The 13,165-nt window shown below is 30.4% G+C and overlaps 1 protein-coding gene across 1 annotated transcript; it reads right to left on the bottom strand.

Annotated features, from left to right (window-relative positions):
* Positions 1-8,210: 8,210 nt before the first annotated feature.
* Positions 8,211-13,016, bottom strand: LOC128196163 (auxin-induced protein 10A5-like). Its single transcript, XM_052876237.1, has 2 exons — positions 12,690-13,016; positions 8,211-8,621 (listed from the first exon to the last, which is right to left on the bottom strand). The coding sequence occupies exons 1-2, from the start codon at positions 12,939-12,941 to the stop codon at positions 8,328-8,330; spliced, it is 546 nt and encodes a 181-aa protein (XP_052732197.1). The 5' UTR covers positions 12,942-13,016; the 3' UTR covers positions 8,211-8,327.
* Positions 13,017-13,165: the final 149 nt, after the last annotated feature.

Below are 13,165 nucleotides of genomic sequence, written 5' to 3'. Positions count from 1 at the left end.
TGAGTGAAAAAAGTATTAATTACTAATTTACTTAGGATTATTGAGTATAATAGAAACTAAAATTTCAATCTCAAATCAGTTAAATGATATTTATCATCAATCATTGTGATATTTATGATTAATCATTATATATTTAAAATATTGTTTGTTTTACAACACGAAACTTCATCATAGTTTTATTTTTAAAATACATATCAAATGATAAAATAAATAAAAAATATTTAAACTATATAAAATAATTAAATATGATATGAAAACTCTTCAAAATTCAAGAAGCAAGAGATGAAATGAGAGGTAAAGAAATTTAGTTGGATGAGAAATCCATTATTAGAATTGGTTAGATAGATCCACATTTGATTTCCCTGAAATATGATGTAATTGGTAGATTCACAACATACACTGATCTGTACTCATTTAATGAAAGTACACTGATTGGAGGGTGAAGGTCATTGATTTAATATTTGTTGACAAGATGGTATAAAAAAGCCATTGATCAAATTTTCATTAAATCACTCTGTTGTACGATGGAAATGCGATTGGTTAAACCATCTGTATTTATCTGCCGTGCAACACTTGTACTCATTATATACTTATCTAATCACAATTCACCTCCACTAATTCCTTGATGAATTATTTCCTTGTCACCATCAAAACCTTACCTACATTCAAATTAAATTCACATGGCTCTGTTAGTCTTCAATTTATTTCAAACACTTGACTAAAATATTGGAAAATTTTTCATATACAAATTTAAATGGTTGCAAGTGTGTCAGTCTCCGATCATATTGATCGTTTATATAAGGGATGGTTTAGGACATGGGGAGTGTTATGTACGGATGTGAAGTTGATATGAGTAATCATAGTTATCATAGAAACAATGGAAATTAAAGTTTTCCACCATTCAATGAACTGGTATACTCTCCTTCGGAATGAAATTTTTTAACTGGTCCGACTGAAATAATATCAAAGTAAAAAAAAAAGTCAATAAATTTGGAGTTTCGGATGATTTTACTTTTATAAGACTTTTTAATGACTTCATCACGAAAAAAAGGGCAGACAAAGCTGTTGTGCATTTCCAGGTATTATGGCATAAAGGGAAAAATAAACTTACAAATTGAAATCGAAAGAGAAAATAGATAGCGTCTTGAGAAGATAGACGAAATGCATTTCTAATTAATATGAAAAAAACATTACAAAGACATAGGCGCTAGTGCTTATTTATAGAGAGGAAAAGAGAATAATAGAAAATAATAAGCAATTACATATAACAATAAGTAGTTGATTAGAGAAGCGACGGTAATTAGGATGAAGGTTAGAAAATCGAACGATGGAATAAAGAACCGAGCGGTGAAAGAAGAACTGAGTGGTAATGAAGAATCGAGTGATGGAAGATGAAACCGAACAGTAGAAGATGGAACCGAGTGATAGTGAAGAATCGAGTGGTGGAAGATGGAACCGAACGATGGAATGAAGAATCGAGTGGTAGAAAAAAGAACCGAGTGGTAATGAAGAACCGAGTAGTGAAACCGAACGGACATGAATGAGACAGAGCGGTAGTGAGTATGACGGAAACAGAACTGCCGATAATTAAGTTTTTGAATTCTGACAATTCAAAGAAAATATTCATTTGAATTATTTTTTTATCTTAATTGATGAATTATGGGAGATTATTAAATCTATTGGAGAATAACCTATCAACCCGATTTTTAAGGACCCTAAAACAATGAATTCTAAAACGGAGATTACATTCATGAGTAAAAATATCTTTGTAGAGAAATGAAAGAGAGTACAATTAGTTATCAAAATAAAGAGTATTAAAGACTAAATTCGATAAATGAAAGTGGCAAGTGTAAAAGTAAATTAAACTTTAATAACATGGAATTAGATGAGTTGACTAATACTAAATTTCAGGATTATGGGGAGCGGGTCTAAATCTGAAATGGGCCCGTTAAACAAAGCTTATAGTCCATACAAATTAGGAAAAAAAATAAAAGTTTTTTTTATATGAATAGTATAAAAATATAGAAGTAACACTATGAAAATGTAATAATAGAAAAGTATTTTATACAAGTGGTGAAAGTTGTTGTGTTGGGTCGAGGAGGATGTTCACCGGATACAAATATTAATGAGATATGAGTTCAACTATATAAGAGATTAATATCGATCTCTATCCAAAATCTTAAGACAACGAGTCTTTAATTTTTATATAGTGTTCTATTTTTTCATTTCGATCCAATGTGAGACTTAAACTCACAACATAGGGAAAAAGATATTATTAATTTTTTTATGCGTTAAATGGTTTTTATAGTATCATGTAAGTATAAAAGATTTATGTGTAAAAGCATTTGTGGATTGCATTAGATCCACATATATTTTCAATTATAATTATTGGCCGTGCAAGACATATGTACTGATTGTACTCATCCAATCAAGCGGGAATCTATTGCTTCTTCACAAGATGGTATAAATATAGGTAAGAGACCACATTCGATTAATGGATTGCATGATATTATAATGTGTGTTTTATGCTTAAATTTAGAAAGGTTTTGTGATGTTAAGAACATGATATATCAGTATATCATATCTTCATATTTAAATTCTGAAATAGGTTTATGTGTTATACAAAGATTACAAAAATTACACTCTAATAATAAATTGCATATTCTTATTCCATATAAATAATATATGTTTGTTATATATGTATAATTAATTATAAATTGATTAGATAATATTGAATTAGACTTAAAATTTACTTTTTAAAATAATATTAGTTATTTAAAATATTCTCAAATTAAAAATATACAATATATATAATTAATTAGATACAAACTTAAGAGTTAAAGTCTCCTTAATGTTAAAGAGAAATTTCTGGCTTGCTTCCTATTTATCTCACATGTCATAAATACTTTTTAAAATTGATATTTGGTGCCAATTCCTATATATATATATATATATATATATATATATATATATATATATATATATATTCTAATATTCAATGCAATGTTTCGAAAAGCCTAATGACTTGTATGCAAGCAACTATGAAGCTATGAAATCCTATATTTACTTAAAATGAAGGCTGATTCAGTAGTGAGACTTCTCCCAAGTATTTAAAAAAAAGGTGCATTTATAAAAAAGGTTTAAATTTGAAAGAGTACAGACTAATTGTATTATAAAAATTCATTTTATTATTTTTTTTCTTTAAGTTTATCCAAAAGTGTACCTTGGCATGTTACAGCTGTTTGACGTGAAAACAGATAAGATAATAGTACAACACTTTTAAAGCTCAAGTGAAGGCACTTGGCAAATGAATAATAGCCGTTAATTAAAGTATTGGATAGAAGTTCTAAGAAGTCATTGTCTTCCACAATTGAGTTGAATGAAAGAGGTTGAAAGCTTGAGTCTGCATGTTACGGGAAATAACGTTCAAAATATCACTGGGTGTGCTGCAGAAGCTGCCATTTTACCAAATTCATTTAACATTGGTAGTAAAATATGTTATCAATCAACTCAAGTTTTGTGAAACAATTATAGTAACCCTTTCCAACCACCGTTTATCTTAACTAAACTCGTTTACAGACAAACTATCAGTTCGACTCTGATATTATTGTTGAATCCATCGAGGTGGAGGAGATTCACTGTGAATTGCATAATTAATAACATTAGAATCAACTATATAAAAAATCGACATCATTCTTTATCCAAAATCTTAAAATAATAAATTAATATATCTTTTATTTTTATATACTATTCTATTTTTTTATTTTTATCGAATATAAGATTTACACTCGGATTCCCTCTCTAAATATCAGCTGATTATCTGCGTGCAAAATATATAGGTATTTTGGACTCTTCCATTCTACTGATGGGAAAGTAAACCCATTGATGTAATCATAATGGAGTGTACTATTTGTTGACAAGATGGTGTAAATGATTAGAGTTCCATTTCGGTACAATATCAAACACTTTTTTTTTGTGCCATGAAAATTCATCTGTCAAAGCTTTAGCTAAATTCAAATTATTATTCTACTGTTTCTAGATCAGAATGATATATGTTGCAACACTTTTGCACAGCTTTTTAAAGTTTATCAAACTTTTTCACATTAAAGTTTACATTCAAATTTAACGCACCTCTCGATATTTGATCTGTTGAAGACAATTTCACAAACTTATAGTGTAACTTAATGTATGTATTTCAGAAAGGTCTAAATCTAAGATCATAGAACTTGAAAATGTTCTAAACGAAATACTGCATTTCATTTTATGCCAAGTTGAATTTGAAAGTGCTCTCCAGTTGCTTGAGTTCATTGACTACCCTTAAAAGAAAAATGAGATATATATGTTTGTTTAAACTAGGGTTGGTCGTTTGGCCACTTAATTGATGAGAAACTGTATTGCAGGGAACAGATTAAGGCAAACACTTAAAAATCAAAATGCTACTGAACTAGGTTTTAGAGAACTTTGCATTACTTGAAATTAGTTATTCTTATATATTTTAATGATAATATATTTAATCTCTATAAATAGTCTCTACTTTTTCTCTTTTTAAATCAAGTCTCTCCTTCCAAAAGTATACTTTTTTAATTACCTAATTGAGTTCATTTTCTAAATGAATTGGATTAAACCTAAAATTTGTATTTAAAGTAGGGTGAAATATGTTTTTCCTCCCTTAAGTATCATACGATTTTGGTTTTAGTCCATATTCGAAACTTTGATTGCTTTTAGTCCTTATAGTTTTGAAACTAGTATTATTAGTCCTTAAAATTGGACGACGTTAATTTTTGTTTGATATGGCTAACGGTAAGACCACGTCTTATGCCAGCTGTCGTGCCACGTTGATTGTTTCATTTTTCAAGTTGAACCTAACTTCGTCATCTACGGCAACCCAGAAGCTTCCCGACTCTGCCCCCTCGCCCTTCAGTAGCACCGTGGCCAGGAATGTGCCGGCATCGTCGCCGTCCACGACAACCTCTTGGTAGGCATCAACAGAATAAAATTGCATTCAGTTTAATTAATTAAGTCATTCCCAAATTTAACAGGTCTCGCTTGATCTTGTTTGAAGTGAAACATTCACATTCAGTCCAATGTGGCTGAAGTTCCATTCCATCCAAACGAAACTGCCCTCTGATCTTCATGGTCCTTGACTTACCAATCACATGATCCACACGTTATACCAGTATATACCAGGTCGCTAAAAATCATCACTCACCACTCTCCTCGAAATCTAAATAACTAAAACTATAAAACTGGACGCCAAATCTAAACTAATCCTTATGAAAAAAGTTCCCATCTTTCCTACCGTTCCAAACACAACAATTCAAGCCCCCCAAAACAAAACCCTAACAGCAGCACAATCACTCTCTCCAGACAACATCACCCTTAACTCCCAAATCAAGCTCAAACCAACAACTACACACACAAAAACAAATTAAACCTAATCCTAACAATTTTCGAAACAAAACAAACCGAGGTATAGTACAACTTTCCATCAATTACAAGTACAAAAAGCGGAATAGAAAATGAAGTCAAGAAGAAGAGTGGAAGCTGAAAAACAGCAAGTGTGACAAACTGCTCGAGCTTGAGGGTGAGTTGATTCCAGAGCTTCTTCTGGTACAGATCCGCGAGCGAATTGTACCATTCGGCGATCTCAGGGTGCGCGTTGCGTAGCGATTCCAAGTATTGCAGAGCAGCCATTACGATTGACGCAAGAGAGAAACCCAAAATCCGAAATATAGAAACTTTATACTGGCCACCGTGACTATGTCGGTGCCTTCCTGACCACGGTGCTGGAAGGCGTGGAGGGCGAGGGGACAGAGACAAGAAGCTTCTGGGTCGCCGTAGATGACGAAGTTAGGTTCAACTTGAAAAATGAAACAATCAACGTGACACGATAGCTGGCATAAGATGTGGAATCGCCGTTAACCATATCAAACAAAAGTTAATGCCGTCCAATTTTAAGGACTAATAGTACTAGTTTCAAAACTATAAGGACTGAAAACAATCAAAGTTTCGAATAGGGACTAAAACCAAAATCGTGTGATACTTAAAGGACAAAAAACATATTTAACCCTTTAAAGTACTTAACTCTATTAAAAATTGTTTTTGTTAATATATTCTTTAATTTCTTATGATTTCATTTGTTTGTAAAATCATAAATGAAATACTTATTTTATCTAAAATTATTTAATAAATCCTTGATTACTTAAAAAGATAATAATAAAAACATTAATAAAAAGATAAAAATAAACAAAATTAAAACATAATAATGTGAATGATACATCAAGAGGATTAAAAGAATTTTCATTTTCATTTGAATTGTATTTTTATTTTTTTATTTTATTTTATTTTTTCATAAATTGACCAACCAGATCAATTGGTTTTAGGTGTTGTGTCGGCTTTACATTGGTCCAATAAAAATTTAAAAGAACAGCATAACAAAGTGAACTAAAAGTAACAACAAAAGTAAAACATAAGATAAAATGTGGTGGTAGAAACATAGAGTTGGCTCCCAGAGGATAATTATTAGATAGATTTATTTGGGGAAACCTATGGTTGATTCCAGAAACTGGGTTGGGTTGGGGGCAAAGGATAAGATTGATGTATGCTATTTATGAACAGTAAGTGACTGTACATATTTCTGTAAAAAATTTGACTATACATAATAATGTGAAGTGGATTATACTATGTGTAGTCATACTCTTCCCAGTTGCAATTGTTTCAATATTAGCTGGCTGGCTATGCTTAAATATTCTATGATTCCTCTATTCCAAATCAGTGCAAACTAGGTGAATTTCTTGACATTTTAGAATTCATTGCCACCTAACATTCAATGGGTGATTCTTTGTTCTGAATTTTTAATATAATATACGCAAGTAATTCAGTTTATTTTTAATATAATAAAAAAGAATTACAATTTTTATATAAAAATATTAATTTCATTATTTCTATTTATGATGTGAGAGTTGTTACTTATATTGGATAATGCTTTGCATTTATGCATGCCCAACCTTATGACATGATTATACAACCAAGAAAGGATGTGATTGTTATTATCTATGTTATTCTATAGGAGGATGTGATGCTCTTCGTGTTCTGTCTGCCCAAGTTTTCTGATGTTAATCTAGTTGCTGCCTCACACCTTTTATTATTTATTTTTTGTTTTGTTTTCTGAATTTAAGTTCTCAATGGTTTTATTTTTTCAAAATGAATTGTATATTTACTTTAATTTTTATTTAATAAACACATATGAAAATTAAAATTATTAAAATTACTAAAAACTAAATACCTACTCAATCATATTATCTATAATGAAATTTAAACAAAATTAGTAAAATTAAAGTTATTATTATATTAATATAACTTTTTAATTATATTAAAAAAGAAATATATTAATAATTATTATATTGAATTGACTATTTATCTTCTAATATATAATAAGACTCTTTTTAGATAACTCTTTTGTAAAATAAATTGGTAATTTCTAGTCAACTTATACATCTTGATTTTTAAATAAGTTAAATGAGATTTCTATATAAAATTTAAACAGAGTTTTTCTCTCTGATGTGATTTTTTATTACTATACTTTCTTTTAATTTGTTATAAGTTTGTGCAAAGTTGTTCATATTATAAAGGTAAAATAATTATAAAAGAATAATTATATATATATATATATACTAAAAATAAAGTAAAAACTAAAAGAAGGTAATATTAAATGAACCGTATAATTATTTTTATCTGTTTTCTTACAAAATTACATTTGTAGTGAGTGAACTTCTTAAATATTACATGGAAAACCAATTCTAATCATTAATAAAGATTAAAAAAAATATTAGCTAATCTTTTCTCATGATAAATTTGATCTGTTCATGGTTATGAAGCTAGTTTGAAATGAAAAGAATTTAAATAAAATAACTCTAAGTAATTAAAATAAATGAAACCATGCAATAAGAGTATTAAAGGAAGTGTCACTCAAGTTTAAAAAAGTAAAATCAGAGTTCTGCAGAAGTTGAAGAACTTACAGTTAAATCTTCTGGGTGGTTTCCATATATTCAATAGATTACTACTATAGCTGTGACACAGTTAAACTAGCACATGTTTTGTGCTTGTGCCTTTATTTAGAAAAACAGCCGATAGATATATATATATATATATATATATATATATATATATATATATATATATATATATATATATATATATATATACTTCACAGACATAGTTTCATAAGTTTCATATAGAGGAAACAACTAACTGAAAAAACAAAAACCTTAATACAAAAGGTTGTATCAATTAGTCTATTTCGGGATAAGGATATTTTGTTGCATGTATTATTGCTGGTTCAAACGAGAGGCTATGCTTAAGAACACAGCCTCCTCGCAGGGAATGGTGAGACCACCCATGGGATGGCAAAAACCAAACTTCTCTTCAGCTTGTCTGAGCAATTCTTGAAATAAAGGCTCGTTCAAGAACAACACTGGTATCAAGAACCTCTTCATTTTCTCTCCAACATACACAGCAAGATACCCTTTTGGGACTTCTGCATCCTTGCAAGAGAATGTTTGGCTTCCACTAAATGATGATCGTCTTATACCTGGTAAGCGAAAACCCATTGTTTTCTTTTTCTGAGCTCACTGATGTGCAGAATGATATCAAACAAGTATAGTATTATGCTTATTTCTTATGCTTCAGCATTAGAATGATCTGTGCTGTTTGTCAATCAAATGAAGGGTATATATAGGTGTAGGAAATCCTATATTTACCGAGTAATTGGTTGGTGAATGAATTATGATAAACGGGTTCAGTGGGGGACAATGTTCACCATAACAAGGTGTTGGGATGAAAAATTTCTTGACAGATGACATGAGATATGAGAAAATATGTCCACTTCTTAAAAAGTAGGCATAGGAAAGAGACATGTAATGGCGTTCTTCACATGTTTCAAAAAGTATGTTACTGAAGGCATAAAATATTTTGTACACTTGTAATATGTATGGCTAGTACTTCAGATACTTATTTTACTGTCTCTGAAATATAGACCACACAATATTCCATATATAAAATGTTAAATAAATAAATGTTGAGATTGTAAATCAAGGAGAATGACATTTCTAATGAATACTATTTACTTAATTCAAGATTTACGGGAAAGTTCCATTTGACTATGCTGTTACCTACTCTCTACACATTATATGGTTTTGTATAGAAATGAAATGCTATAATTATGGAAACTTGTGTACACGTAATATGAAGCATGATTCCTGTTGTGGTGATCTAGTCTTTGAAGTAGTTAATGTTTGAATATTGACTATGGCTGCTAGGAACTTGAAATAAAGACTACTGATGAAGGCTGATTCAAAATCAGAAGCTTCTGCTTTCTGACAACTAGCTATATTTTGACGACAAGTCCATGTGAAGTGCATGGGGAGTCCTTGTGATTTTAGTTTCAAGTCTTCATCATCACCCACACTCTTGTATAAAGGTGATTTCATAAGCTCAGGTCAAACATTATCATCACTTTGTTTTCTGATTTTTCATATTGAGCTTGAGCTAATTGTGTCTGCAATGAATGCTCAGTCTAAGGTTCTAAAACTGTTTAATTTTATGTTTTCAATATTTAATGATATTCATATTAGAATTTGAGAATTTAACTTTTGAAAACTTGTATAACACATATTCATGTAATATATTTATGTTTTCATGCTTCTTCTCAAGTTCAAAACAATTTGGTGGGATTATATGGCATGGAAAGATTGATAGTCACAAGTGGAACGGATATACTCAACTCTAATAGTTCAGTGCTAAAATTTGAGAACGTTGTTTATTACTAAACCCCTTCCATCACACATTGATGATAGTTGAACATTCATTGGTTGGAGTTTCTAAAAAAGTTTGCGTATTATACACCTAGTCCTAAAAATAAGGACATACTCATCAACTTTCTGCAAGTTCTAGTAAATTCTTCACTTGTCTTTGGGTTTCTAGAAAAGATATTAGATTCATATATTTCCAAAGTTAGTAGGGAAGCATGTGTTAGTGTTCTATAGAAATAAAACAGGTTAGATGTTGATGTAATTAGGGTTTGTTTTTTTTAGATGATTTACTGTATAAAGAAATTCTAAAAATGAAATATGATAATCAAATTTAATGCATATTGTTGTCATATTTTTCTCTTAAAATAATTTCCTTCTAAACTACCACTCTAATTTTTTTATTCATTTACTATTTTTTTTTCTATACTCAAGCTGCATAATAATTTTACTCAAAATATCGCATCATTTAACACCTCATAAAATTAAATCTTAGTGCTCTCAACCATATATAATTTAGTTTTAATATATCAAAATGAAAACATGTTCACTCCATTCAAAAAATTTATATACTATAAATTCAAATTATCTATTTACATCTCTATATTTGGCATGAAGTTTGTGTGTCTTCGAGCTCGCACAGTACTATTCAACTTATTAGTTGAATAATTTTTTCACAAAACACGCAATTCACATTAATGATTATTATTATATCATCTACTATTATAGTTATAATAATAATAATAATAATAATAATAATATTATTATTATTATTATTATTATTATTAATAATAATAACAAGAGGGAGAGTACTTATTAGATGGTATGTATAGAATCAGAGAAAAGAAAACTAGTAACCAAATAAAAATAAATAAATTTGTTATCTTATTTAATAACCACCCATAGGATGATAGAAACCAAATTCCTCCTCAGCATGACTAAGCAATTATTAAAATAAAGGCGCTCATTCAAGAAAGATACAGGAATCTATTCGTTTTCTCTCCAACATACACTGCAAGATATCCTTTGGGAGCTTCTGTTATCTTGCAAGATGATGGTTGGATTGAGCTAAATGGATTACTTGACAATTCTTAGTGAGAGACTGTTAAATTAGATTGTCGATCTTGATGTTTTTTGTGATGGTCGACTTGAGATATTACAATAAACGCTACTCCTTTTGAGATGTATTGCCTATGAAGAATCCTGAAATTGGGTGTTTCACATGTTTCATATAGGAGGGAACCTCTTTAAATGGCATAGTCCTAAACTAGCACCTATATCACCTAAGATATGTCTCTTTATAAATTTGGCACATCTTTTCTTATATTACTATGAAAAAATATGAAGCAATTCCATGTAGTAAGCCCCTATAATCATGACAATTCAAGGGTTGTGCAATGCTGACTTAGAACCTCTCGAAAAGATATGTTTGAATCTTTGAGTATAAGCTCAATTGCTCTTCTTGTACTTACTTCATCGAGCACGATGGAAACCTTTGAATACATGGTCTTAGTTAATCATTCGTTAATTAAGCAATAAATTAAGAACTAGAGATTTATTTGAAGAAATTTTGGTAACCTCTATGATATACAATGGGTTGTAGATCTGACATTGATTAGGAATAATATTGCTTAAGAAAGGCCATAATTCTGGAAACATGTCTGCACACAAAAGGTTTAGTGTGCTGTTCCTTTTGTCGAGTCCACTCTTGGTAGTATTAAATGTTTGAATGTTGAGTGGCTGCAAGGAGAGCTTGAAACCGAAGGCAGCCATTGCTTTGCTTAAATATTGTGAAATGGCTCTATTCAGAATCAGACCACAACTATCTATACTTTCTATCGACAAGTTCATGTGAGATGGCTACCCAACCCAACTCTTCGAACTATTCTTTTATTTCACTGATTTCTATTCAATGGATTTTCAATTCTACAATGGTATATTTTAGTGCTCTATTACATAAATATTGTATATTTTGCTTTCTATCTTACATTATTTCTCACTGGACCATAGAAATTTAAAGCAGAAAACTAGTCCTAATTAGACAAAGTATCGTAAACCTGACTCTATTAGTTGATTTGTTCACTATCTGTTTTGACTAGTTAATTCCATGTCCATATTATGTCTCTAAATGAAAGAGAATTTGCTTATTTGTCCAGTCACACTTTGCTAGTAGTAAATGCATTTTGTCATTTGAACACAAGGGTATTTATGATGCTTCAAGGAATGCTAGCTGGCTGATGGAATACCTGAACTCATTGGTCACTGCTGGTTTCATATTCTAAGACCACTCTTTTCAATTCAAAATATATAGAATGTGCTTTCTCACTACTATTTTGAGGCGACAAACCGTGTGAAGTGAACAGGAAGTCCTTGTGAGTATCTTTTTCACTGTCAGGTCTTTCAAAGCTTCACAAATAACATTTATTGTTCACTAGGACATTATTCTATGGTTGGATCAATTATTATACCCTTTGTCCATTTTGACTTCAATATGTTCAGGTAAAGACGTGTTAAAAATTTCACGTAAGTTTTATTCCCTGGTAGCTGTCCAGTTATTTGCACTTAAGCACCTAAATATCTGCTATTAGTTTCTGCCAGCTTTGTTAGAAGACTTGTTCTGCAGTTAAAACGGTTTTCTAACACTGTATATGCAACACATTGTAACTTAATAAGGTTTTGTGCTTCTGAAAGAGAAAAACATGTAAGAAACATATGTTCTTGAATTTTTCATTCTAATAAACAATTTTTGCAACAATTTCCTAAGAAGAGAATGAAACAAATTCTTTACAAGTCTTAAAAGAAGCCTGCTGTACACAATCTCACTAATCTGTGTCAGTCCTCTCTATACTTTGAGCTTTAGAGCCCATTCAAGCTAGATATAACATGCAAAAAAACATCTTCTGTGCAAGGTATTGTAAGACCACCCATCGGATTATTGTATCCAAATTCTTCCTCTGCTTGACTCAGCAAGTCTTGAAATGAAGGTTGGTTCAAGTATGACATGGGGATCACAAACCGTTTCATTCTCTCTCCTACATACACTGCAAAATACCCCTTTGCCATGTTTACAGCTTTTGAAGATGATTGGCTACCAGTAAATGAAGCCCTTCTAATTGCAGGGAAACGGAAACCCATTTCAAATGTCTCAAAGAGCAAGCTAAAATTCACAAATACTACAAGAATGTAGCTAAGTTTTGCGGTGAGTTTGCAAATGAGTTGAGTTGGTTGTGAAGGAAGACAATATATTTATACATTTTAGGTTTTCTTCAAATTTGTGTCCTGGAGAAATGATAAAAAGATGGGGTCCATGAGATGAGAGATCAAATGGTGATGTCTCACATGCCTCTATGAATTATGAA

The sequence above is a fragment of the Vigna angularis genome, chromosome 4 (genome assembly GCF_016808095.1).
Source record: "Vigna angularis cultivar LongXiaoDou No.4 chromosome 4, ASM1680809v1, whole genome shotgun sequence".
Classification (NCBI taxonomy): domain Eukaryota; kingdom Viridiplantae; phylum Streptophyta; class Magnoliopsida; order Fabales; family Fabaceae; genus Vigna; species Vigna angularis.
The sequence above is the reverse complement of the archived record's forward strand: the minus strand, read 5'-3'. Positions and strand labels throughout refer to the sequence as shown.

Coding starts and splice junctions, on each gene's coding strand:
- LOC128196163 (XM_052876237.1), bottom strand. CDS start 12,941: ATGGGTTTCCGTTTCCCTGCAATTAGAAGGGCTTCATTTACTGGTAGC. Junction 8,622..12,689: donor CAGAAGATGTTTTTTTGCAT/GTTATATCTAGC, acceptor CAGTGAGCTCAG/AAAAAGAAAACAATGGGTTT.